We start from the raw sequence: 27,316 nt of genomic DNA, 5'->3' as shown, positions 1-27,316 counted from the left end.
TTGAAGAGCGCCTAGGAGATGAGTAGGTGTCAGTAGTAAGAAGGAGTACTTAAATAAAGCCTGATGAAATAAGCTTTAAAGGAACATGAATTTTTAATTAATTGCAGCCAAGGGGAGCATGGAGGATACAGACCCAACTTTAAGTCCTAAGGCAGATAGTATAGGAGACTGAGCATCCTTCACTTGAGAGCTGTAAGTGAAGTCGTTATCATCAGAAATAGACGCAGCCAGGAGACCACAGAAGAGCACACTGAAATGGAAAAAAAAAAAAAAGAATTGGATTCACACAATACTCGGGTCCAAATGCTAACTCTATCGCTTACAATTTTGGCAGAAGCAGGGGAACCTGCTTAACTAATCTCTGAGCCCTCTAATTTGTTTGTAATCAGCATTTCCCTGGCAACATGATCTCTTGATATCTACAGTAAAGTGAGGAGACCATTTCTCCTCACATTTGTGTTACGCTCTATTGGAGGGGTCCCAAAGTAGGATTAATATGTGTCAGAAATTTTAGTAAAAATTGTTATTTCAAGTTTTGATTTTTGCTCTTTCTTGTGTGTTCTTGAGACCTCATTCTTCCCCTGTTTCTCCCTTTCCTTAGACATGACATCATTTGAGCTGAGGCTGAATCAAATCCCAGGGGTCCCTATGTGTGAATATATTTAAATCAACACACCCTTTACAGAAGAAAAAATAAATGTGCATCCACACCTGTACACTCAAAGATACACATATAACTCATTATTAAACATATATTGTATTCATCTTTCTACTGTATTAACATTTTTTTGTTTGCATAAAGGTATATTTTTTGTTTACTTCTCTCATTTGAGTCTTAGCATGAATGCATAGTCTTTATAGATTTGACTTATTCCAATTCACTCTAACTATAACATTTTAAAATTAAATTATTACAACTTCACCAGTGGGTACATCTCTAGGCTTTGTCCTTTTAGCTCTGCCCGTGACATCCTTGAAACATCCCTTCTTCTTTCTTTTTTTTTTTTAAACATCCCTTCTTTCTTGCCATAGCAGAATGTTCTAAAGTCATACGATTTTTCCCCCTGCCCCATATGATCAGCTACTCTGCAATGCATTCCAGATAATTGTGGTGGATAAAACTACTAAAAATCAAATTCAGATGTTAGGGATACACGTGAGAGTAAATGTGGGGCTAAAATATTAGAGCTGCTATTAGGCCTCTTTTAGTAGTGACAATAATGAAAAAAAAATTCAAGGTCATGATCTTGCAGTGCTATTTTCCATTTTAACATGTTATGTTACTGAATCATACTTTTTTCAGACAATATGGTTCCATTGAGCACTAATGCTGTCCCATGCATTGACAAATATTATCTTGTGCTATGAATTATTTGCTCTTCCGAGAGTCAGGAAGGCCCTTAGGACTTGGAGGGCTGTTGCTCTCAATAGAAATCTTTGGACATCTATACTTTTTTTAGTTCTTGCACCTGAATTATAAACTATTAAAGCTGGAAAAGCCTTTAGAGACTTTCTTGTGTAATCCACGCAGATTACAGATATACCAGACGTTTTCATTTTTGGCTGTCTAGCATCCAACTTTCCCCTTGTTTCTAAGCATCCTGATCTCCCTTTTAGGGAAATTCTCCACTATGAGGACAGTTTCTCTGTTTGTTTCCTCTCACAGTAGAATAGAGAGGGATAGATTCTTTCCATATTTTCTTCCTGATATGGCGAGTAGCTTAGCAGGTAACCTAAACTTGGCCAATCAGATGATCATTCTTAGAACTTTGAATCCTGTACAAGTGTTGTGACAGAGATTTTCAAATGTTTATAAAACCCTATTTTCTTATCCTCCTGGCTTACAGATATACTACATCTTCCTGGAAGTTAGGTGCGGCCATGCGACTTGAGTTCTGAACAATGGAACATAGATAGAAACAATGCCCAACTTGTAGGCCTGACCTAAATGTCCCACGTGTGATCTTTGCCCTCTCTTTCCCCAACCATTGGCAGAATGGAGAAGACTCCACAGACATAGAAGAGGACAGAAACAGAAAACCGAAGAATTATGGGTCCCTGAGACAATGCCTGGAGGACAGCTGCCCAGAAAAGCGACTAGACCAGGAGCTCCCATGTTGGACTATGGTGTGAAACAGAAATAAACTTTCATAGTGTAGAACCTTTATAATTTGGGAGGTTATTTTGGCATTTAGCTTACCCAGACTCAAAGACAGGATGTTTGGCATAAAGTTCATTTTAGCAATATTTGGACATGGATCAAGCTATTCTTGCTGACAGATCTTGGGAGGTCCCTCATTTTGTCCATTGTCTAAACCTTTACTTAGAGCTTCTCATCATTTTGCAAGCCACCATATTTTTCCTTTTTGGCTTAAAACAACCAGACCCAGGGTGTCTGGTTGACTTAGTCGTTAGAGCATGAGACTCTTGATCTTGGGCTCATGAGTTCAAGCCTCTTGTTGGGTGTGGAGCTGACTCAAAAGAAGAGGAGGAAGAGAAGAAGGAAGAAGAAGAAGGAAGAAGAAGAAGAAGGAGGAGGAGAAGGAGGAGAAGGAGGAGAAGAAGAAGAAGAAGGAGGAGGAGGAGGAGGAGGGTGGGAGGAAGAATAAGGAGAAGAGGAAGAAGAAGAAGAGGGAGAAGAGGGAAAAGAAGGAGAAGAAGGAGAAGAAGAGGAGGAAGAGGAAGAGGAGGAGGAGGAAGATGAGGAGGAAGAGGAGGAGAAGGGAGAGGGAGGGATGGGGAAGGGGAGGGGAGGAGGAGGAGGAAGAAGGGAGGGAGGAGGAGGAGAAGGAGAAGATGAGGAGTACATTTATCTTGATGAGCATTGAGTAATATATGGAACTGTTGAATCACTGTATTGTACACCTGAAAATAATATAGCACTGTACATTAACTACACTGGAATTAAAATTAAAAACAAAAGCAAAAACAACCAGACCCGGTTTCTGTTGCTTATAATCAAGCATGTAGACTCCTTCATCAGGTAAGAAACTGTGGTCTTAAGTGGTAGGTGATTTGCCCTAGGGCACAACTCCTACGTGGCAGATCTAGGATTACTAACTTTGTATCTCCTGATTCAGCGTTCTTTGCATTGTACTATTGGGAGTTTGAAGGGGTCCAATAATTACCATTCCTCTTCCCCACTAACTTCTAAACCAATTGAGAAATGAGATTCAGGAAATGGCAAACAAAGGTATATATCACCTTCATTACTGGAAGAGGCTAGGTTGGAGGATAGAGACTCCCCCCATGGCAGGCCTGCCCCTGTGAGCCTTAGTGGGAGAAGAGCCAAGGAAACTAGTTCCCTGTTGACAGCTTGCTTCCACATGCAAGGAAAAGAAGATGCTGAACTGCACATAGTTTCTTCTCCCAAACTCTCTGTTTAGAGAAGTCACTGCCTCAGCTGAGGAAGAATGAGAGGGTGAATAGAAGTCAGTACTTTAATGTTAAAGATTGACCCTTTAGGGGGTCATAAGGGGGACATAAGATATATATGAGATATATATATATCTCATATATATATAAGATATATATCATAATTATCAATAGATAGATATTTTGGCTGCTAGAAATATTTTATTTCTGATAATGTATTATTGTATCAAACATTGAAACAAAGTCCTCTATTATTCTACCCATCACAGAGAAGTGTTCACAGTTTGCTGTGTATCCTTTCTTATGACCATGCTAAAACTGAGATTTGCTATCAAAGGTGAAACATCCTGTGTAGTTCCTGGTACAGAAGGAATTCATTTGCTTCCTTCCTTTCTTCTTCCTTAGTGCCCCAGAGCCTTCTCTAGTCTGAGACTCTATGACTAGTCTTGAGCTGGGCTGATGTAACCATAGAGTCCGAGGTGTGCCCTCGTTTCCAGGGTGCTGACAGACTTAGGCCTGCCAGAACTGCCAGAGAGCCGTAGTCAGGAGTCCCAAGCCCATGGCAGGGGCCCCTGGGGCAAGAGCCGCTCAGCCAGGCCAGGCCCATGGCCTTTCCTATTCTCTGATCCAGGGGTCTAGACCCTCACCAGAGCCAGGGCTCAGGGCTGCCTCTTGGGTTAGCACACTGTCCTGTAACGCTCTTTTTCTGAGCTGGAGGGCCTGTCCCCGCCTTCTGAGCCTCTCCTCAGACACAGGGCTGGGCCCCATGGGGCAGTTGGAGGATGGCTGTGTTCATGTGGTGGCCCTTCCCACCCTTAGCTCCTCCTGTAACTCTGTGTGATGCCGACCAGGCATCAGGGATGTCTAAGCCTGTTTTCTTCTTTCTGGGTGTTTGGGATTAGCAGGAGATGAGAGTGGGGAGCGAGGGACACAGCTGGGGAGTGTGTGGGTAGGAGGAGGCAGAGCCGACTGTAGGCTTTGGAGGCCTGATTCTGCCTCCGACTCAGCTCACATGTCTTCCCTCCTGCAGGGAGTCTTTCCTGAAACCACCTCTCTTCCTCCCCCGCCCAGTTATTCACTCCTTCTAATTCTTGTGGATAGTTTTTCCAAGTCTGCTCCGCCTCCAGCACATGACCTTTAAAAGCGAAAATTTAACTCATTCATGTCTATGTCTCTAGTGCTTAGCATCGGCTCTGGCTCAATAATACTTGATAACTTTAGGCACCGTGATTGAGGAAAGGAAGGGTGGTACCCCGGAGCTGAATTATGTAAGTGGGGGTGAGGACAGAAGAGGGAGAAGGGACTACCTTCCTAGGGCTTAGCCAGGAGTTTATGATCAGAACCTTCCTGAAGGCGGAGCTGTCCACTGTAAAAGGAGCTGCTAGGGAGGAGTTAACTCCTTGTCTTGAAAGGTGTGCAGAGACTGAAGATTCTCCTTGCAGTGCTGCAACCAGGATTCAAGCACAGCGCAAGCCTCGGGCCATATAACCACTAAAGGGCCTTCCACCTCTGAAGTCTGAGACTGTGGGAGGACACAGGGCTGGTACCAGAGAGCTACCGTGCTTGGAAAGCTGCCTGTCTGTCTAGACATGGTCAGGGTTGCCTGGAGGCCACTCAGAATAATGTGACCGCCTAATCAACCCCAACCCCTATCGCTTTCTTGTACATATTTATAGTAATTTAAATCACATACAACTTACATAAACTCCTGCCTGTATATGCACATTTCTGTGAATGTTTATCTTCATATATTCTTCACAGATAAGCATGTTAAAACCTAACCTCATCACTAAATAAACACTCATTGGCCCAAATTTATACACACTTCCTCCACTGCCCCCAGGCCCAGGGAAGCTATGGGGCTTCCTCTACTCGGGATTGGCCAGGCAATTCTGAGATGGGGAGAGGAGGAGAAGGCTTGGCTTGCCTATGAGGGATAGAATTAATCATAAAAGAAGAAAAGACTGAAATTCACTGGAAATTTAGCAATCTACACCATACCTTGCACAGTATTTTCAGAAATGTCATTAACTGACCCTGACCGTCTTGGCCGTGTATAACATTCTTGGATTTTAGTTTCTGTCATAGTACTGCAGATGAGAAGTCCAAAGCTGGCCTAATTCTCTTTCCTTTGTAAGTAAATGTTTGTTTTCATGTTTCATTTAGGATTCTCTGCACTGACTACACATCCATCTGCACTGTGCTCTTGAGCTGGAGAGCCGCCCATCACTTCCCAGCAACTCTGGTTTTGATTTGGCGGCATCTTATAACCAAATATGTCAGTTGTGCTGTGGGATTGTAATTATTGATTGGAACATGACACTATCCTCTCCTCGCCACACCCTCTCCTCGCCTCAATGCAGTTACACATGGTCACGTGGACAAGAGCCTCTATCGGTATGTACTCAGAGTTTTATGTGTCATTTTTGAGCCTAGCAACATAAGACGCATGTGTCCTTCCTCCACACTCTCAGGAAGATGTGCCTACAACCGAATTTCAGTGATGGAGAAACAAGAGGGGAGAATCGTATGTTCACAAATGATGATAGAGAAGTGCACCTGCTTATGACCTAGAGCATATGCCTCGAATGGTGATATGAAAGGTTACCTTCAGTTTGTTTTTATTTCATTTTTATTTTTTAAAGATTTTATTTATTTATTTGAGAGAAAGAGAGTGCATGTACCGGCAAGGCAGGGGGGTGCAGAGGGAGAAGCAGGCTCCCTGCTGAGCAGGAAGCCCAATGCGGGGCTGGATCCCAGGACCCTGAGATCATGACCTGAGCTGAAGGCAGACGCTTCACCGACTGAGCCACCTAGGGACCCCTAAACTTCAGTTTATTTGAGGGATTGAATTTTGGGGTTTCTTTGTTATAAAAATGGTCTTCAACACCCAGGGATTCAAAAAAATATATCATCTATAACTTTGAGGAAAATAATTAAAATGCTCAAACTAGTTTTTAAGGTAGAGGAGAGGGAGAGGAAAAGAAAGAGTGATAAACAATAAATCTGTACTCTAAGCAGGTCACAAAATTGCAACTGGGAATTTGAAATAGAAGTATACAGTAAGGATTCTTGAAACATAGGAACCCAGAGGGAATTCCTAATAACATCAAACTAAAAGATATAAACTATTTTAGTGTGTCAGTTATCTATTGTTAGGTAGCAAACCACTCCCAAACATTGTGGCTTAAAGCAACTATTTGTTATTTCTCATGATTCTGTGATTGGTTGGGCTCAGCTGGGGAATTCTTCTGCCCCATGGTATGTTGACGCTTTTAGCTGGGAATTTGGCTGGAATACCCAAGATAACTTCACCCACATCCCTAGGACCTTGGCAGGGAAGCTCAGGGATTTCTCTCCTTCTGTGTGGTCTCTCCAGTAGGATGGCGACACCTGTTTACATGATGGTGGCTCCAAGACAGCAAAGGCAGAAGCTGCCAGTTCTCTTAGAGCCTACACCCATGACTGTTACACTGTCACTCCCCTGCAATTTCCTGGTCAAACAAGTTGACAGGCCAGCCCAGATTCAAGTGGCAGGGAAACTGACCCCACTTCTTGATAGTAGAAACCTCATACACATACAGAGATACTACAATCTCTTGTAGTTTGCCTTTTGGACATAACAATCGATGTCCTTTCCCAATCAAAATACACTCACATTCTCAGCTGAAAGTCTCAAATCATTATGGCATTGGATCAAAGTCCAGGATCCCACCATCTAACTCAGGCCGATGAAGAAGAAACTCTTCTGGTGTAGTTCATTGGGTTCATCTGCTCAGGTGCAACTTTTTCAATCCAAACGCCTGCTAACTAAAAAGACAAGTTATCTGTTCCCCTTGCTCTCTGCTCCCCACACACCCCAAACACCTGATGACACAGAGAAATAATGACTCCAATGAACGCTCCTGTTCAAAAAGAGGAAGAACAGAAAGCATATAACAGTCATTGATCCAAAGTAATTCACTACCTGGACACCTGTTGTCAGATTCTCCTACTCCAAGGACAAGGGATGTTCTTTGATTGTTTTGTTCCCTGGGAATGGTTTCATAATCAATTGTCTTCAGAGGCTTTTGCTTCTTCCCCCTGGGCTCATGGCTTTCTCCCCTGAGAAACCTTTATTTTCCGTAAGAAATGGTCCATATTTGCAGCTGAGTTGCTTTCTCAGCTTCTATAAGGGTCTTTTTCATTTCAAACACTCAGTAATATTTATAGTCTAGGGTTTCAGTTTTTCCCAAATGCTTCCCTTAAATACTTCATGTTTCTTACTGGGATTCACTCTGTGCCCCCTCAAACCACCTCCATTTTTCTTTGTGAGACAGGACTCTCTCTACTCTGGGTGTTTCAGATTGTTATGGGACAATGCCCTTGTGTTTCTTAGAAGCCCTTCTGTCTAGATGAGAGGGTCTATGAGGTACTGTTTAACTCCTTTTGAGGTCTTACAGCTGCACGCTTGAGTTGATCTTGACCTCGAGGCCACATTTTACCTGTGATGTCCTATATGTGATTTTTCTTCCGAGATTTGTTTCTTATTTTGATGACATTTTGCTAGCTGGAGAGACTGTCTCGGACCCTTCATATTTTGTCTAATTTCTGCTTGAAAACAAAAGTTCCTTCTTTCACTTGTTTATCTTTTGCAAAGCCTTATCATAGGTGACTAAAATAAGTCAATAGCACTTTTATATATTCTGTCCAGAAATCTCCTAAGCCAGATCTACAAGTTCACTAATTACATTTCTATCTTCCATGTTATTATAGGGGGCAGTGCTGCAGAACATTTTGTCGCTGCACTACACTGCTTAGTCTTCCTCCAGCCTCCAATAACAATTTCCTCACTGTTCTTCCGGCCTCCACTAACAGACTCCTTGCCTTTCCAGACTCTGCTGCCTGCCTCGTCCCAAAGTCAATGTCACATGTTTTAGATTTTAGTTATGGCAGTACTCCATTTCTAGATATCAATTCTGTAACAGTTATCTACTGCTAAATAACAAAGCACCCCAAACTTACTAGCTTATGATAAGAACTGTTTATTCATTCATGACTCTATAATTTTGATTTAGCTGGGTAATTCTTCTGCTTATCTTGCCTGGGCTCACTCATGAGGCTGCAGTCATCTATCAACTTGGAGGATCAAAAATTGTTCCACTCATATGTATGGGGCCTTGGTGCTGGCTATAGGGTTACTCTCTGCATGTGCTTTTTCATCATTCAGTAGTTTAACCCATCTCATCTTGACATGGTGGTTAGAGTGTCCCAAGAAAGTCAAAGCTGCAAAGACTATTGAGAATACATTTGGGAATTTACAGGATATCACTTCTGTCACATTCTATCAGTCAAAATAAATCACAAAACCAACCAAAAAACAAGGGATAAGGAAACAGACTCCCTCTCTTGATGAAAAAAGTTGCAAAGAATTTACCATATTTAATCCTCCACAGGTGACTGCAAAAGTTCTAAAGCAAATTTAATATTTAATGATTTTATATTGAAAACAACATAGCAGGAAGAACATACAGATGCCCAATATCACCATTTCCATTAAGGCAAGAAAATGAGATAAAAAGTATACGCTTAGAAAGGAAGAGATAAATTTGTCATTCTCTATATTGTTGAAAACTTAGAAAATTTTTACAAATATGGATAAACTATTAGAATTAATAAATGAATTTAGCAAAGGCGCTGGCTTCAAAACCAACATACAAAAGTCAGTTATATTTCTACATTTATACCGGAAATAAACAATTAGAAAATGAAATTTTACCCTTTAAAATACCATAAAAGGGGTGCCTGGGTGACTCGGTTGGTTGGGTGTCTGACTCTTGGTTTCAGCTCAGGTCTCATGGGTTGTGGGATCAAGTCCTGCCTTTGGGTCCACGATTCTCTCCTTCTGCCTCTCCCCCTTCTCTCTCTCTCAAATAAATGGGCAAATATTAAAAAAAAAAATACCATAAAATATCAAAGATCTAGAATAAATCTAAAACATATGTAATCTCTAAACTTAAAAACTAAAAACATTAACAAGAGAAATTACAGAAACAAATGGAGATATATACTCTTTCCATGGATTGGGAGATTCAATCATATTAGTTTCCTAGGCCTGCTGTAAGAAAGTGCTACAAACAGAAATTTATTGTCTTACAGTTTTGGAGGCTTGAAGTCTAAATCAATGTATCAGCAGAGCCTTCTCTCTGAAATCTGAATGGGAGAATGCTTCCTTGTCTCTTCTGGCGTTTATATTAATCCTTGGCATTCCTTGGCTTGAAGCTGCAGTACTTCAATTTCAGCCTCAATTGTCATATGCTGTCCTTTCTGCAAGTGTCTGTCTCTATGTCTCTTCTTTTTATAAGGACGTGAGTTATATTGGATTAAGGGTCAACCCTACTCCAATATGACCTCGTCTTAACTAATTACATCTGCAACAATGTTATTTCTTGAGGTCACCATATCTTTTTGGGGGACATGATTCAACACAATGAATAACAAATATCAATTTTCCAAAACAGGTCTATAGCTTCAGTGCAACATTAAACAAAATTCTGGCTGAGTCTAAAATATATGAGGAAAATTTGGTCGCATTTGGCAAGCGGATTCTAAAATTTATATGGGGGTGCCTGGCCGGTTCAGTCAGTGGAGCATGTGACTCTTGACCTCAGGGTTCTGAGTTTGAGCCATGGGTGTAGAGATTATTTAAGATAAAATCTTAAAAATAATAAAATTTATATGAATATGCAAAGGACCAAGAAGAGCCAAGACAATTTTGAAGAACATAATGGGAGGGGAGACTTTTTTCTACCAGATACCAAGATTTACTGTAAAACTGTTACAGAAATTAAGACAGTGTGATATTTCCACAAAGAGAGACAAAATGAATAGATTACATAGTCCTGAAACAAATCCACACATTTATAGACAATTTATTTATGCAAAGGTGACAATACAGAGCAATAGGGGAAAGTACAGACTTTCAAAAATAGTACTTAATCAATTTAACATTCACATGTAAAAAACGAAACCCGACTTACCTCACACCATACACAAATCCCCACTTCAAGTGGATTGCAGAGCTAAATGAGAAAGACAAAGTAATTACAATCCCAGAATTTAATCAGGATCTTTGGTAGGAAAATATTTCTTAACAGGACACAAGAAGCACTAAGCATAAAGGTCTTCTATGTTTGTTAAAGACCAATAATGAAGTGGAAATGCTGGCCACTGAGTGGGAGAAGATATGTATAATACATGTATTCAACAAAGTACTCATATCTAGAATATATGTCCACAATAAAACGGCAGACAATCCAATACAAAAATGGGTAAGAGACTTGAACAGGCACTTCATAAAAGAGTATATCCAGATATCCAAAAACATAAAAATGGGCTCAATCTCATTAGAAATCTGGGAAATCCAAATTAAAACCACATTGAGGGACACCTGGCTGGCTCATTCGTTGGAGCGAGAGACTCCCGATCTCTGGGTGGTGAGTTTGGGCCCCATGTTGGTTGTAGAGATTACTTTAAAATAAAATCTTAAAAAACCCAAAAAACAAACAGAACACCCCACAGAGAGATATCACTATACCCCCACCAGAATGGTTAAAATTAAAAAGATGTACAGCGGTAGTTATTGGCAAGGATGTGGGGCAATTGGACCTCTCATAGATGGCTGGTGGGAGTGCGACTGAAAAACCACTTTCTAAAATTTCTTGACATTATCCACTTAAGTTTTATATATACATAAAAAGCACATTAGTTAATAGGTATAAACTTAACATATGTGCAACAAAAGACAGGAAAGTTCACAGCAGCATTATTCCTAATAGCCAAAACCTGGAAACATCAATAGTAGATAAACTGTAGCATATTCATAAAATAGAATATTATACAGCAGTCACAAATCAAAAAACAATTCTGAATGAAAAATACCAAATCTTGGCTTTGAACAAGTTAATTAATCTATTCATTTACATCTCTGTGATAAAAATGTGTACCTCTTGGGGTTGTGGTGAAGATTAAGGGGAATGATGCATGTCAAGTGTTTAGCAAGCACTTGGCTTAATAAATGTCAGCCATTATTTATTCTTATGTTCCTTAGTAGGCAATCTTTCCGGAAATGCAAGTTAAAGAATAGTGCAGACTATTTACAGTGCTATTTAATGCCCCCAACTTTCTGCCCCAAACCCTTTCTTCTACCTTTTCACCCTTAGGTCTTGGTCTCTTTAAGAAATCAACCATAACTGAGGAAAGAGGAATCCTGGGAAGATCACTCAGCTCAGGTCCAGAGCATGACGGGAAAAGGAGGGGCGGAGACCAGGGCTGCGCACGCGCGGTTGGCCGGGTGTTGCGTTGGGATGGATCAGGCGGAAGAATTCCAGTAAGAGAAAATAATCCTCGTCCCGGCGCGGGGAGCCTTGGGTCCTAGCCCTCCTTACCCACCCGGTACTCCCTGGGAGCAGGGAGGCGACCGGAAGGTGAGCGCGGCTGTTGGCGGCTATAGGGACTGCGCGGGGCGGGGCGGCGGGCGCGCCACGTGATGAGGCGGGCACCGGACGGGGGCGGTGCCTGGAGGGCTGCGTGACTGACGCCGTGCGGATTTCGCCGTAGGGACGCGGTGACAGGGATTTGCGGGTCGCGTTCTCCATCCGATACAACGTTGCCGCGTTTGTACTCGGTGACGGGCGCGGAGATTATTGGTAGGGACGAGACTTTCGCAGCGGTACCATACTCGATGGAGGGATGAGCGCCCGTAGATTGTTGTAACTGTGGCAAGTGGTCAGAAGTTCTCAGCTCTTCTTCCCCGCAGGCTTTTCCACCAGTTGCCCATTTCCATGCCTGGCTTGACTGTTTGGATAAGGACAACTTTGGGGAGCTTCCTTTTTTGCTTCAGGTTTAGTGCGTTTACTCTTAGGGGAAGGGAAATCTGCTGGATGGCTAAAAGAGTTTCTTGTTTACAGGGAAGCGATTGAGAAGCCTAACTCAGAGGGGCTTATTCGTGGGCATGGCCCCCAGGGAGACCCTGGAAGGTGCAGGTGGTCCACTTTAAACAAGGGCGTGGCTGTTGTTCACCGGTGGTGTCATCTGGACCTCTGATCTATTGTTAGGCCAATAAATGGGGCCCTTATGGAGGCCTCCAGTAAAGGCTGAGTTAGAGGTGGGGGTGGGGAGCTCGATGTGCCCTGCCCCACTTTGAGAAACAAAAGCTGAGGTGGGCCTCCAAGTACTCATTCTCCCGGAGTCAGAAACTGCACCTCTGAGCCCTTTCCCCTCAGTGCTGGGTAACTTTTCCCCACATCTTGGCCAGCTGGTCTGATTCCCCATGTAAGTTTTCAACATTTGAGAGACCAGAGTGTTTGTCTTTAAAGTTATTAGGGAGGTGGGAACTTTTTCCAGAGACTTTTCGTATTTTATTTTATTTATTTATTTATTTATTTATTTATTTATTTATTTATTTATTTAGAGAGGGAGGGGGAGGGGCAGAGGAAGAGGGAGAGAGACTCTTAAGTAGGCTCCACACCCAGCTCTGAGCCCCTGGAGTCAGAGTGGGGCTCAATCCCAGGACCCTGAGATCATGACCTGAGGGAAATCAAGACTGAGCTGCCTGGGTGCCCCCAGAAGACTTTTCTTATGTGAAGATAACTATTAAAGGAGCAGAAGACAGGAAGAGGGGAGAATAGAGTTAGTCATGGCCCCAGAAGAGTTGATTTTCAAAGGCTCCACTCTGAAGCCTGGTGCTCAATACGAAGCTTTTAATATAGATAAACATGAAGGAGAAAATGAAAAGAATAAACCTGAATACCAATCCTTTATGTGTATTTTAGGAGTCCAGCTATCCTTTACCAAGAAGAAATCTATTAGTTTTAGACTGGGGAATTCCTTTACATAAGAAATTAGAATGAAAGAACCTTTGGATGGTGAATGTGGCAAAGCAGTGGCACCACAGCAGGGGCTTCTGGACAAAATTAAAGAAGAACCTGACAATGCTCAAGTAAGCGTTTCATTTTATTTAAAAAAGTTTCTTTATTCTTTTCTCTCTAGTGAATTCAGATTTTTAGTTAGGCAGTTTCTGGCTTGTATGTTAAAACAACCCCATTTTTTCCCCATTAGATGAGTAAATCAGTTTATCTCTTCTTTAAATGAGATAAGATCTTGGTAACTGTATATTTCTGTTTGTAGAAAGAAAGTAATATGTGTTACCATTTTTCTATACTTGGTACCTTTTTTTTTTTAAATTCTCTTGTATCTGACAGTAGTTTCCTTTTATTCTGTAAGTATTTGTGTTCTATTCTCTGCCAGGGGATCGAGGAGTCCATTTAGTCCCTCCCCTCCTTGAGCTTATAGGTTAGTAGGGGAGATAGATGTTACACTAGTAGTTGATCACATAATATATCTAATTACAAACTAAGACAAGCGCTCTGCAAGAAAAGCCTAAAATGGGGAATCTGACCTAGTTCTGGTTGGGGGCAGATGCTGGGTAGGGAAGGCTTTCCTGAGGGAAGGATGTTTAAGCTGAATTATGAAGAATGAATTGACTAGACAAAGGCACAGAGAGTGTTCCAGACAGTGGGATCTGCATATAGGAATGCCCTGAGTTGGGAAGGTGAGTGGTTCTTTTGAAGAACCACAAGACCATTGGGCTTGGAACAGAAAACATGAAAATGTTAATAAGGGAGATGTTGACCATAACAACAACACTAATAGAAAATATTTATATGTCACCATGTACTACATATAATATCATAATAATTTGTGACATTATCAATATTAACTTAGTGATCTTTATATGTGCTTAGATTGTGCCAGGCACCATTCTCACAACCATATCATGATCCCCATTTTACAGATGAGGAAACCAAACTACAAAGAAGTCAAGCAGTTTACCACGGATCACAGTTCATAAATGGCAAACTAGATTTAAATCCAGGTAGTCAGACTTCAAAGCCTGTTATCCTGCCTCTAGAATGAGGCTCTGTAGGTAGTTTGAGGTGAGATTATGCAGGGCTTTGGGACCATGTTATGAATTTTGGTCTCTCTGGGAAGGCTCAGTGGGAAGAGAGCAGTGGAAGAGATTGTAGGATTTTAAGTGGGAGAGTAAGATAAACATGTTCGGAAAGATCATCTAGGTACCCTTAGGGACCCAGATTGAAAATCTGTGGCGATCAGTATGGAGACGTCGGTTAGTTGTTTTGGCAAAGAATGATTTTTTTTTTCTTGCACTGTTCTTTTGCTTGATACTCTCTAGTTATGGCGTGAGCAAACCAATAATACTAAAAATATAAAGAATATAATAACAAAATAATAAATAATAATGGAAATATTTTATTTCTTATACCATCTGAAAGGCAGTATTATTCCAGACAGGGATGCCAAATAGGTTTTGTCTCTTTCATCAACTCCATGTCTTCCAAAGGTGCTGTGCTGAGAAGGCGTCTGAGGTTGAGTCTACAGGATGTGGGGTACACGGTTGTGGCATCCATGATATTTATTTTCCCCCCAGATGGTAAATTCTTACTCTTCTTCTTCCAGAAGTAGCCATTTGTTTGCCGAGTTTTGTGGATTCTACCTTTGAGGTGTTTTTTTTACTGTCTCTGCCTTTTCGTCCCTATTTCATTATTTCTCATTTGAACTTTTTTCTTTTTAAAAGATTTTATTTATTTATTCATTCAGCAGAGACAGAGACAGCCAGCGAGAGAGGGAACACCAGCAGGGGGACTGGGAGAGGAAGAAGCAGGCTCCCAGCGGAGGAGCCTGATGTGGGGCTCGATCCCGTAACGCCAGGATCACGCCCTGAGCCGAAGGCAGATGCTTAACCGCTGTGCCACCCAGGCGCCCCTCTCATTTGAACTTTTATAACAATTTCCTACTCACCCTTTTTCCTTCAGTCACAGTCCCCAACAAAACACTGTAATGACACTATTGTACCTCTGCAGATCTGATGATGTGTCTCTCCCTTTAAAGACCCGGTCTCCTCATGTGTGATACAGCATGAACTTTTTAGTGTAACATCCAAACTATCCATGTTTTGGCCTTTGTGTCTGTCTTCAGTATCATGGTCATCCTTCCCACCTTTTCGAATCTATTTACCTGCAAACTATCTGCAATTTACTTGAAGTCATATTCTGTTGAGTTTTGTTTTCTTACCTTTGCACGTGCCATTTCTTCTGCCTGTGGTATTCTAAACTAGGCAACTTGGCAAAAATTTTTTTCCTAAGACATAGTTTAACAGTCAGTCACTCCGGTAGAATTAATCATTCTCTTTTTTTTTATGGTATATTGCTTTCACTTTTGCCATGACATCTACAGGTCAATGAATTTTGTTTTCATACAGAGTCTGGGATCCTCAATTCTTAGTGCAATGGCTAGGCAAGGTACATGCTCAGTAATTGAAATCAAAGAGCCTCTGTTTCACAGATGAGGAAACTGGGCCCGAAGAAGCAAGGGACTTCACCAAGGTCCCATGGCAAAGTTGGAGCACAAAACAAGTTTTTAAAAATTCTAGATCCAAATTTTCTTTCATTGTGCCTTGTCTGTATAGTGTATAAATTTAACAAATATTGTGCTATGAGTTGAATGTCCTTTCTGAATGTCAAAATTGTGATAATGAAAATCCCAACAGCTTACATTTTATTTTTTTAAAAGATTTTATTTATTTTTTTATTTGACAGAGAACGAGTGGGGTTTGGGGGGGGAGAGCTGAGGTAGAGGGACAAGCAGACTCCCTGCTGAGTGCAGAGCCCAAGACCCTCATATCATGACCTGAGCCGAAATCGAGTTGGACTCTTAACCGACTGAGCCACCCAGGTGCCCCAAGAGCTTACATTTTATCTATCTATCTATCTATCTATCTATTTATTTATTTATTTATTTATTATTGTTTTTAGATTTTAGTTATTTGTCAGAGAGAGAGAGAGAGAAAGAGAGTGCACAAGCAGGGGGAGCGGCAGGGAAAGGGAGAAGCAAGCTCCCTGCTGAGCAGAGTCCCGATGTGGGACTTGATCCCAGGACTTCAGGGTCATGACCTGAGCCGAAGGCAGACGCTTAACCGACTGAGCCACCCTGGCATCCCAACAGCTTACATTTTAAATTTAAGTAGATAGGGACCCATTCAGTTCTCTTTGGTTTATATTAATGCTACTCAAGGTGAATAGGCTATAATTTTTTTCATAGTTGAGAGTGTGGGCTATGATAGAAAAGCCAATTAAACAAATAGTGTATGGTGTTTTCTGTGTTGCATTCAAATATTGGAAAATGGTAGGCAAGAAATAAAAAATGTTTAATATATTCTGATATACAGCCTTCCCCTGTCCCCCCCCCCCCCGACCATCTGAAAGCAGTGTTCCTATGAGAACTTTGTAGGCTGAAATGGTGTAAAATGAAGAAGTGAAATGATTACCACTAATTTATATGGGAAATTTTTTGAGCGTTTCTAGATTAGGCTTTTGTGATACCTTAGGACATATCTTAGTAACAGATGCACAAAATAAATCAAGATAAAGCCCTGATGCTCACATAGTCCAGAGCTATAGCAGCTGAGGTGCTGAGTGTGCTTCCTGGGAAAGGAGCTTGGTGGTGCTGCTCTCGCTTCTTGCTTCTCGGGATGCACGCTGCCTCTGCAACTGCTTGCTGCAAAACAGAGCTGAAGGCTGTTTTCGCTTTTTGCCTTTTCTCATAAAAACAGAAATCTTCAGATTTCTTTTGGTTAGTGAAAGTAGGTAGTAATGTCTTTTGTGAAAGTGAAGTGGTGTTACACAAACTTTTGAAAAGTGGGGAATATCTCTGCTGAGAGTCTGTTCTGGGTATTCAAGTTACAGTTAAGCTATCATTCATTCAGTGAGTTTTTATTCCTGCTTACTATAAATTTCATAGCACATGTTCAACATTTTGTAAGTCTTTTACATATGTTAATCCATTTGATACACACGACCCTGTTACTCTTCCTGCTTTACCCACGAAGATGCTGAGACACAGATAGTAACTTGTTAAAGGTCACACAACTGGTACGTGGCTGAGTGAGGATTTGAACCCATACCGCCTGGTTCAAGATCCCAAAACCTTAACCACAATACTGTAGGCTAAGTTGTGTTGGTTATTTTGTTTTCAGAAGAGCTATAAAGATGAAAGACAGGGCCTCTGCTCTCAAGGAAATTGATACTGTTAAGGGGGAGATATAGGAATAAGAGGTAATTATTTATTGAGTGCACCTCACCAGAAGCTATGCTAAGCATGTCTTGTGCATTCTCATTTAAATTCTACAGCCATATGAAGGATGTATCTTTACCCCATTTTACAAATGAGGGAACTGAAAAAAAAAGAACAAACAAATGAGGGAACTGAGGAAAGGAGAGGTTGGTAATTTACCAAATTCAAAGGCAGCAACAGAGCTGGAATAGGAACTGGCTTCAAACTTGTACTCTTCCTGTTGCTTTGTGCCACCTTCGTACAGATACAAAGTCACAGTATTATGTAATTATTGTAACAGCAAATTGTTTAGGGTGCATTGGGAGCATAGGGGAAGGAGCCCTTCAGTCTGTCTGCAGAGGAGAGGAAGTCTTCACGGGGCAGGCAGCACTTGAATCGTGACAGTTAGGCTTTTCAGGCAGAGAAGATAGAATGTGCCAGGTCATGGAGAGGTGAGAGAATGTGGTATGTTTAGTGGTCGAGTATTTCAACAACAAAGAAGAGAATAGATTTAAGATGCTTCGGTAGAGTTGATCAAACTTAAAGATAACATATGAGGCATGTGGGTCAAGGAGGAATCCCAGAATGCTTAGAAGTTTCTGTCCTCAGTAAGTTGAGTTTTTGATGATACTATTTACGGAGGGGCAAGGAACAGGATTTGGGGGGAAATAAGTGCAGTTTGGGATCTGTTGTGTTTAAGGGGCTAGTGGGACATTCAATGGGTAATTTGCCCTGGGAGGCATTTGCATATATGGATATGGTATTTAGAGATTTGAAAGTTATCTACCTGTAGGTGTAGTGTTGCCAGATAAAATACAGAATGCCCAGGTAAATTTGTATCAAGTTAACGGTGATTTTTTTTTTTTTAAGATTTATTTATTTATTTGAGAGAGAAAATGCCAGCTTGGGAGAGGGGCAGAGGGAGAGGGAAGGAGAGTCCCAAGAGGACTCTGCACTGAGCACAGAGCCCAACATGGGGCTTGATCTCACAACCTCAAGATCACGACCTGAGCAGAAACCAAGTCAGACGCCTAAGCGACAACACCACCCAGGCACCCCAACAGTGATTATTTTTTAATATGTTATATGCAATACTTGGGACATACTTATACTAAAAAAGTATTTGTTGTTTATCTGAAATTCAAGTTTAACCAGGCTTTTATATTTCCATTTGCTCAATCTGGTAGTCCTATATAGGTGATAGTTGAAGTTCTGAATGTGGATGAGATCGTTCAGGGACCAAAAATAGAGGAGAGAAGAGCTCAGGATAGAAAGCTGGGAAATGGATTAATTTAGGGCTTCAAAGTGGCTTCAGAGTAGTCCCTGCAATTAGCAGCCTCAGCATTACCTGGAAACTTGTTAGAAATTTATATTCTTGGACCCTGCTCCAGACCTACTGAGTTAGAAACTCTGGGGTTGAGGTCCAACAATCTATGTCTTTTTTTTTTTTTTTTAAGATTTTAATTATTTGAGAGAGAGAGCTTGTGTGTGTGAGAGAGAGAGAGATCAAAGCAGGGGGGGAGGGGTAGACAGAGAAGCACACTTCCTGCTGAGCAAGGAGCCTGATGCAGGACTTGATCCCAGTACTTCAGGATCATGACCTGAGTGGAAGGCTGACGCTTAACTGACTGAGCCATCCAAGCACCTAACAATCTATGTCTTAACAACACCTTTAGGGGCTTCTGATGCCACTGAATTTGGGAACCATTGACTTTAGGACTGAATATAAGATCAATGAAGGATACTAAGACATAGTAATGAATTGAAGTAACAGAACCAGAAGACAATGAAACGGAATCATTGGCAGTATCAGATGTATCTGAGAAGCCATGTAAGATAAAACCTTTAAAAAGTGTCTGTTGGGTTAAGCAACTGCAAGGTGATTGGTGAATCTTAAAACAGTTTCAGTTGGGGGTGTCTGGCTGGCTCAGTTGAAAGAGCATGCGACTCTTAATCTTTGGGTCGTGAGTGTGAGCCCCATGTTGGGGGTAGAGATTACTTAAATATATAAATAAACTTAAAGAGAATAGTTTCAGTTGAAGTAGTAGCCTGACAGCATTGGGTTCAGTGTTCAAAATAAGGAAGTAGAGAAATAATTAGGTGCTTTCTCTCTGGGTGGTTGGAAGGTGAGAGAAGAGGGAGTAGTTCCTTAGGAAATAGGTTCCTCATAAGCTGAGAAGAAAAAACCAACATGGAGGTGGTGAGAGGCTGAAGATACATGTCGGTGGTATGGAGTGCTGAAAGAAGGCAGAGGGAGTGGGATCCCAAATGCTAGCACTGTTTTTAGTCATCTTTAAGAAGGTTGTTTTTTCCTGTAAGATAGGAGGAGAGTTTGTTGATTAATTTGTAGGCATGGTGGAGGGGGGAATCAGGGTGTTGAGGGAGTTCTTAGTTGTTTCTTTTTTTTTCTTGGTACAATTGAAACATCAGGGAGCAGGAAATTTGTAGGGTTGATTTATTAGTGGTGAAGGTTTGAAACAGTTACTTTGTGAATCAAAAGGGAAATTTAATAGGCATATTAGAAAAATATCAGATTGAGTTGATGATAAGGCAAAGTAGTTTTATATTCTTTTTGGTAAGTTGAAGGAGGGTGTATATAGATACTTTTAACTTCCTCCTCTTTTTGCAAGTGCCAGTAAGTAAACATTGTTATTTAAGTATAATGTTTAAGATCATTGACTTGGATTCATTCATTCAACGAGAATTTATTTAATGCCATAACCATGAAAATAATAAGAAAAGCTAGAATTTTTGTGTGTAAGTCATGCTTAACTTTTGGTTTATCTGTAAGGTATCATGCTACAAACTGCATTTGTATTAAATCATTTATCCCCCCGTAATGGCCCTATGGATTAAATAATATATTTTATAGATAAGGAAATTGAAACTGGAAGAGATTAAATAACTTGTTTGAACCAGGATCACGTCTGTTTCTGCCTGCTGTCAGAACCCATAGCCTTCTCTGTTAGGTTATGTTGACTGTGCCGAGGTGGGAAAACAGATATGGTCCCTGTCCTTAATGGGCATGGTCCTTTCAATCTTGTGTATATGGGGGAAAGAAGAAGGGCGTTAGGCATAACAAATTATCACCCAAATAAATAGGAAATGATGTGTTGTGACAGGTGGTATGAGTGAAAGGAAATGGGAGACTACAGCAGGGAAACTTCTTTTTCAATGGGGGCCAGGGTTTGAATTCATTGTAGTAATTTTTTATTATTTTATCTTATTTTACTTTATTTTATTTTTTAAAGATTTTATATATTTGTCAGAGAAAGAGAGAGAGCACAAGCAGGGGGAGCAGCACAGGGAGAAGCAGGCTCCCTGCTGAACAAGGAGCCTGATGCGGGATTCAATCCCAGGACCCTGGGATCATGACCTGAGCCGAAGGCAGATGCTTAACCGACTGAGCCACCCAGGCATCCCTATTATAGTAATTTTTAAAAAGATTTATTTATTTATGAGAGAGAGAGAGAGAAAGAGAGGTTTTAGTACATGTGAGGGGTGGGAAGTGGGGAGAGGGGCAGGGGGAAAGGGGGAGAGAGTCCTAAGCAGACTTCCCGCTGAGTATGAGTCCAATGTGGGGCTTGATCTCATAACCCTGAGATCAGGACTTGAGCCGAAAGCGTCAGGTGCTTAACCAACTGCGCCACCCAGGCGCTGCTATAGTCATTTTTTTATATTGTATTTATACATCTGTGAAGGAGATAGCATGGGTTTTGGAACAAAGAGACCTGGATTTGATTCCCATCTGTGCATTTAATGTCTCTGTGACCTTGGATAAATTGCTGAACCATCGATCTCTAAACTTCACTTTCCTTGTCTATAAAGAAGATATCATGGTTCCTGATTGCAGCAGCTCATTTGGTGCCATAATGTGCACTGTGGGAAGTGGTAAATTAATGCAGTGGTACCTAGTCTTTGGCGTGTAATAGTCCAGAGCAATTCGAAAAGTAACTTTGGGAGATGACCTATCAGTCATTTATTTTCCTAAGGATAGAGATATTAAAAATACAGCTGCTGTTTATTATCACCATTGTTTCAGAAAAGAATACGATTTTTAAAAAGTTTTTATTTTGAAATATGTATTTTAACACCAAAGGAAATGTAGGGTGGTTGTGATCTCAGAATAAAGAACAGTCTTTTTCAAAATAGATATATGTACTTAAAAAAATTTGTTTTATGATTATATTTTAAAGCATTTTAAAGAATGTATAATTAGGATAAATCAAAGGCTCTGACGATTTTATGTGTAATGAACAGATTGCATTGAAACTCTTGTGTCTTTTCTGCCATTAACAGATATGACAGTTTGTAAGTCTTTGGGCTAAAATTACTAATTGGATCCAATCTCTAAATCATTCAGATTTAATTTTATTTATTGTTCCATTATAAACACAGCCCAAAAAATGGTAGCACTCAACATTGACATAGCTGTGTACGACTCCTGTATATGAGATTACATTTGAAAAGTAGTTAGAACTGTCATGAAAGATTTTCCAGTTCTGAAAGGTCCTTTTTGTAAAGATTAAATTTAGTCTAACGACTTGTAAATTTTGACTTTTGAGGTATTTGTGAAGGTGATTATGATTAGAATGTAGAAGAGATAGAACAGTATTTGTTTTTGCTTGAATTTCTAGTTTATTTAGATACTAACACTGTATTCATTTCTTTTTTTTTTCCCCCCTAAGGAGTACGGACATGCCCCACAGCCAAAAACTCAAGAAAGTGAACTGAAAATCAGTGCTGTGTTTTCAGTTGGTGACAGTCCTCTTGGTAAGAAATAGAACGGTATAAGTCAATTATGATTAATATTGGTATATTCTGGCTAGTAGAATTGAAGGAAAGCACCTCCTTATGTAAGTCTTTTTTTCCTTAAGACAAAGCAGAACTTTTTGAACTGGGTCTTAACTAGCATTTTTTTTTTTTTAAAGATTTTATTTATTTATTTGACAGAGATAGAGACAGCCAGCGAGAGAGGGAACACAAGCAGGGGGAGTGGGAGAGGAAGAAGCAGGCTCAAAATGCTTAACTAGCATTTTAAAAAGTGGAATAGAGGGGCGCCTGGGTGTTCATTCGGTGGAGTGTATGACTCTTGATCTCAGGGTTGTGAGTTTGAGCCCCATGTTGGGTGTAGAGATTACTTAAAATCTTAAAAATATATATATATATGTATGTATGTATGTGTATATATATACACATGTATGTATGAAGAAATAAAAAGTGGTGGGGCGCCCGGGTGGCTCAGTTGTTAAGCGTCTGCCTTTGGCTCAGGGCGTGATCCCGGGGTCCTGGGATCGAACCCCACATCAGGCTTCTCCGCTGGGAGCCTGCTTCTTCCTCTCCCACTCCCCCTGCCTGTGTTCCCTCTCTCACTGGCTGTCTCTCTTTCTGTCAAATAAATAAATAAAATCTTAAAAAAAAAAAAGTAAAAAGTAATAAAAAGTGGGACTAAAATAAGATTGTATTAAAGTGTAATGCGTGTAGTAAGGAAACAATTTCATGAAACTACTTTTTCAGTTATTAAATTTTACACACATAAACATACACACAAGTGTATGTCTTCTGAGTTATAATGTGAAATATAGTTCTTACTATGGGTTATGGTTAAAAAAAGTTTGAAAACCCCTGGTTTAGAGTGTTTATTGACTCACTAATACTGGATTTCAAGACTGAGAATTTGTCCTAAAAAATGGAGAGCGTGTATTTGTTTGTGTCGATACTAAAACCGTTTTTTTTCCTTCCCTTATTTTGTATTTCTAGCCCAACAGTTGACCCCAGGCTTTCAGTTTTCTCTTGCATCATCTGGCCCAAACGTATTGCTTCCTTCGGTTCCAGCTGTAGCTATTCAGGTTTTTTGTTCTGGCTGTAAAAAAATGCTTTATAAAGGGCAAACTGCATATCATAAGACAGGATCTACTCAGCTCTTTTGCTCCACGCGGTGCATCACTGGATATTCTTCACCTGTCTGCGTTCTACCTCCTCCCAAGAAAACCTGCACAAACTGTACAAAGTATAAAATTTTTAACTACATCTCTTTTTACTTTACTTTTTTAGTGTGTATATAGTTTAGCTTAAATATGCTATTGTTAAAAAAACAAAAGAACCAAAGATGCTTTTGCTACTTTAAATCTCTTTAGCATGTTTCTATGGAATATTTAGTTGATTGAGATATTTGCAAATTCTCAAGTTTTGTAACATTAAGTAAGAGACTTGGTGTTAAAAGTGTCATCTAAACCAGTTTTCTATCTCTTTAAGCTTAAATTTTACTGCGAAAAGAAATAAACTAATAGTGGGAATTGTAGGACCACTCATATATCCTGTAATTGTAGACAACAACCAATCACAGCTATTTATTATCTTGAAAGTATTGAAGTATAGAATAAAATAAGAGTAGTCTTATATATTATGTAAGTTATCTAATTCTTCAGAAGATAAAAAACTCTAAATGGTTACAAAAGTAATGTGTTTATTTCTAAAACATCCTTGTAAGTTTTTGTTGGAAATTATTTTTTGCTTTACAGTCACACATAGGTGCAGAGAAAGGAAGAAATAGCAACAAAGCCACATAAACTTCTTTTTCTATGTTAGTATGTTTGAAAAATTGGGCATTTTCTGCCTATTCCTGTGGTAGTGTAGTTCTAGGAATACATTGTATTGTCAGTAGTCATTAACGTAGAGTGAAAAAGTTACAAGCTTGGTTTAGATCATGGCTCTAATCCCTTACTAGCTATATGACGTTGGGTCTAGATTTTAACTTTCCTAAGCCTTAATTTCTTTGTCAGTTAATAACTATCTACTTACTCAGGTTTTAATGAAAGTATTAGCCCAGGGCTTACAAATGCTTAATAAGTGGGATCCTGTTATTTTTTTTTTTTTAAGATTTTATTTATTTATTTGACAGAGATAGAGACAGCCAGCGAGAGAGGGAACACAAGCAGGGGGAGTGGGAGAGGAAGAAGCAGGCTCATAGCAGAGGAGCCTGACGTGGGGCTCGGTCCCACAATGCCGGGATCACGCCCTGAGCCGAAGGCAGACGCTCAACCGCTGTGCCACCCAGGCGCCCCAGGGATCCTGTTATTTTTAATGATAAAATTATTATTATGTATATTAACATAGACTTTATAGGTTCCTGTTTTTTTTCTTTGGAGATAGATGATAGTTTCTTTATCTGCTTGGGTGCTGGCCTTACGTATCTAAAAGTAGATCCTGTTAAAATGGAAATCTCCAACTAAAAAGAAAGAGGAATTTAAAAATATTTTACATAAATATTCAAATTTAGTTTTGGTTCTAAAATGTCCTTCTAATACCTTACTTAAACTCTTCTATACATTCTCATGAAACTGATCTGGAAGGGTAAATTTAGTTTTCTGTTTCTAGATACTCTGTTTCAACATATCAAATATCAAAACAAAATGAATTAAATTTTAAAGAACTAGCACAACTTACACATCCAAATGCATATTATTCTCTTAAAAATAGTCACTCTTGTCAGAGATATTTTACCACACCGCTGCTCTTATTCAAAATTTTTTTTTGATCTCTTGATTTGGCATTGCATTCAGAGCCTATGAAACATTCCTTTAGACCAAGTTAGGTGACAAATCTATCTTTATATCATGATTTTTGCAAATCGCCAAAAGTTGCTTGATGCCTTTATCAGTTGACTGTCGTAGACGATTCAACTGAGTCATACTCTTAAACATGAGATTTGACTATAACATTGAAAAGTTGTTCTTAGAATTCTTGTAAATAAAAGAGACATTAGAAGAATGTCGGAGCCATGTTTTTGGAAGATGTATTTTTTTTCTTAAGATTAATGTTAAGGTGCAAGTTTCATTTGGGTGCATAAGGTTTAGAATGCATTTATATTTATGTGCACAGATTTCCATTAAAAAGGCGTTCTTGTTGGTTTACATATGTATATATTATACCACTGGCAGATTCCCATTATTAAATAACATTCTCTATTGCTTTGTTTTTAGTAGAAAACTCACTTTTCAAAATTAATAACTTCATCCGTGTGTAAGCATATCCACTTGGTTTCCAAGATTCACTGTCCTATTTTTAAGGTTAGGTGAGTTTTAGAAAATTAAAGTACTTTGTTGTTATTGTTATTCTTTGATAGTTTACCATGGAACAGTTCTGTATGATAAAGGCACAGGATGGGAGGCAGAATAGTGGAATGATTAACTCCATGGACTGTGGAATCAGACTGCCTAGAGTTTGTATTCTGGCTTCACTGCTAACGAGCTGTGTGACCTTGACAAACTGTTTAACCTTTCTGATTTGGTCTCCTCATTTGTAAAGGGGCAATTATAATACTTACCTCACAGAATTTTTGTGATAATTAAGTTGGATAATTGGAATAAAAAGAACAATGTCTGGTACATACTAATTACTCAGTACACATTACTGTATATAATATTACCACTATATTCTTTGTGGCCTCTACCAGAGCTTCTAATTAATGACCATTTCCTTTAGTTTTTTATACTGGTCAGAAAAATGACAATACTTAGCCTTTGTTTTTACTGTCGGTGCTTATTACAGAAATGAGCTCTTAGAAAATAACTTGAGGAGTCTTACAGAACGACTCGATTATTAGTGTTCTTTCGTATTCTTAATTCCATCTGTCCTCTGCTACCGAACCTTAATAGCTCTTTCGTTATCTGTTGCTTTGCTCTCTTCATTTATAGTTAAGTTTTATATATCATGCTAATTTTTTATATTAATCTTTGGTAGTTCATCTGTTTCCCAAATCTTGCATTTCAATTAAAAAAAACCCCAAAACGTGTCATTCCTTGTCTCACTCATGTTTTGACTCTTGGCAGCTGCTGGCTAGTAAGAGGACAAGTGTATTTTGGTCTGGAGTTGTGGGATGGCCACTTGTTCCATTGGCTCCAGCGGATGAAACTTGGTTGGAGTTGGAAGCCTCACTGTTTTTGTCACGAACATCTGGCTGGATAGATTTTAAATATAATTTTCCCTCAACACATCCATAAATTAGGTAGCATAAACCCATGTTATCCACGAAAAATTGAGAGAGTAATTACTTTACTCATTGTCACTCAGCTAAGTAACAGAACTAGCCATCAAACTCAGTTTTCCAGATGCCTTATCCCAGGCCAGCTGTTTTCTCCTATGCAGTAGCTGCCCTTAGTAAATGTAGTTATTTTAACTCACAGTGAGGAGGAAATTACAGTTATGAAGAACACATTTCATTTTGCCTTTATTATTTATTTTTAGAGACATTTTAAATCCAAAGGATGTGATCACAACCCGATTTGAAAATTCTTCTCCTAGCAAAGATTTCTGCAGCCAATCATGTCTTTCTTCTTACGAGCTAAAGAAAAAACCTGTTGTCACCATATATACCAATAGCATTTCAACCAAGTGCAGTATGTGTCAGAAGAATGCTGATGTAAGTCACGTTGTACCTGTACTGGGATTCTGCTCAAAGATCCGAGATTTTTAATCCACTTTGCTGATTTTGGATGTGTATGTTCTTTATTTCCTAGATTCGATTTGAAGTTAAATATCAGAATGTGGTGCATGGTCTTTGTAGTGATGCCTGTTTTTCAAAATTTCACTCCGCCAACAACCTCACCATGAACTGTTGCGAGAACTGTGGAAGCTACTGCTATAGTAGCTCTGGCCCGTGCCAGTCCCAGAAGGTTTTTAGTTCCACGAGTGTCACAGCGTATAAACAGGTATGAAGATCTGTCTGTCACACATAGTTAGGCTCGCTCCTTCCAGGGTGGCCCTGCGGGGA

General features: G+C 39.9%; 1 protein-coding gene and 1 long non-coding RNA gene across 4 annotated transcripts in view; one reads left to right on the top strand and one right to left on the bottom strand.

Annotated features, from left to right (window-relative positions):
- Position 1: 1 nt before the first annotated feature.
- Positions 2-11,696, bottom strand: LOC103666407. The gene is made up of 3 exons (XR_569491.2): positions 11,563-11,696; positions 10,395-10,436; positions 2-250 (listed from the first exon to the last, which is right to left on the bottom strand). It is a non-coding gene; the product is annotated as an uncharacterized LOC103666407 (long non-coding RNA).
- Positions 11,695-27,316, top strand: part of ZMYM6 (zinc finger MYM-type containing 6) — a 41,187-nt gene continuing 25,565 nt past the window's right edge. Inside the window, exons 1-6 of one of the 3 annotated variants that reach the window (XM_008694417.2) lie at positions 11,695-12,062; positions 13,188-13,354; positions 22,233-22,317; positions 23,305-23,554; positions 26,791-26,965; positions 27,063-27,254. In XM_008694417.2, the coding sequence (XP_008692639.2) occupies positions 13,262-13,354; positions 22,233-22,317; positions 23,305-23,554; positions 26,791-26,965; positions 27,063-27,254 (795 nt within the window). In that variant the 5' untranslated portion in view covers positions 11,695-12,062; positions 13,188-13,261. Of the gene's footprint in view, positions 12,063-13,187; positions 13,355-22,232; positions 22,318-23,304; positions 23,555-26,790; positions 26,966-27,062; positions 27,255-27,316 lie in introns of those variants that run through there. The other 2 variants (XM_008694418.2, XM_040619232.1) reach the window with 2 other exon arrangements.

The sequence above is a fragment of the Ursus maritimus genome, unplaced genomic scaffold (genome assembly GCF_017311325.1).
Source record: "Ursus maritimus isolate PB19 unplaced genomic scaffold, ASM1731132v1 scaffold_32, whole genome shotgun sequence".
Classification (NCBI taxonomy): Eukaryota; Metazoa; Chordata; class Mammalia; order Carnivora; family Ursidae; genus Ursus; species Ursus maritimus.
Note: the sequence above shows the minus strand (reverse complement) of the source record. Positions and strands in the feature narration are given on the sequence as shown.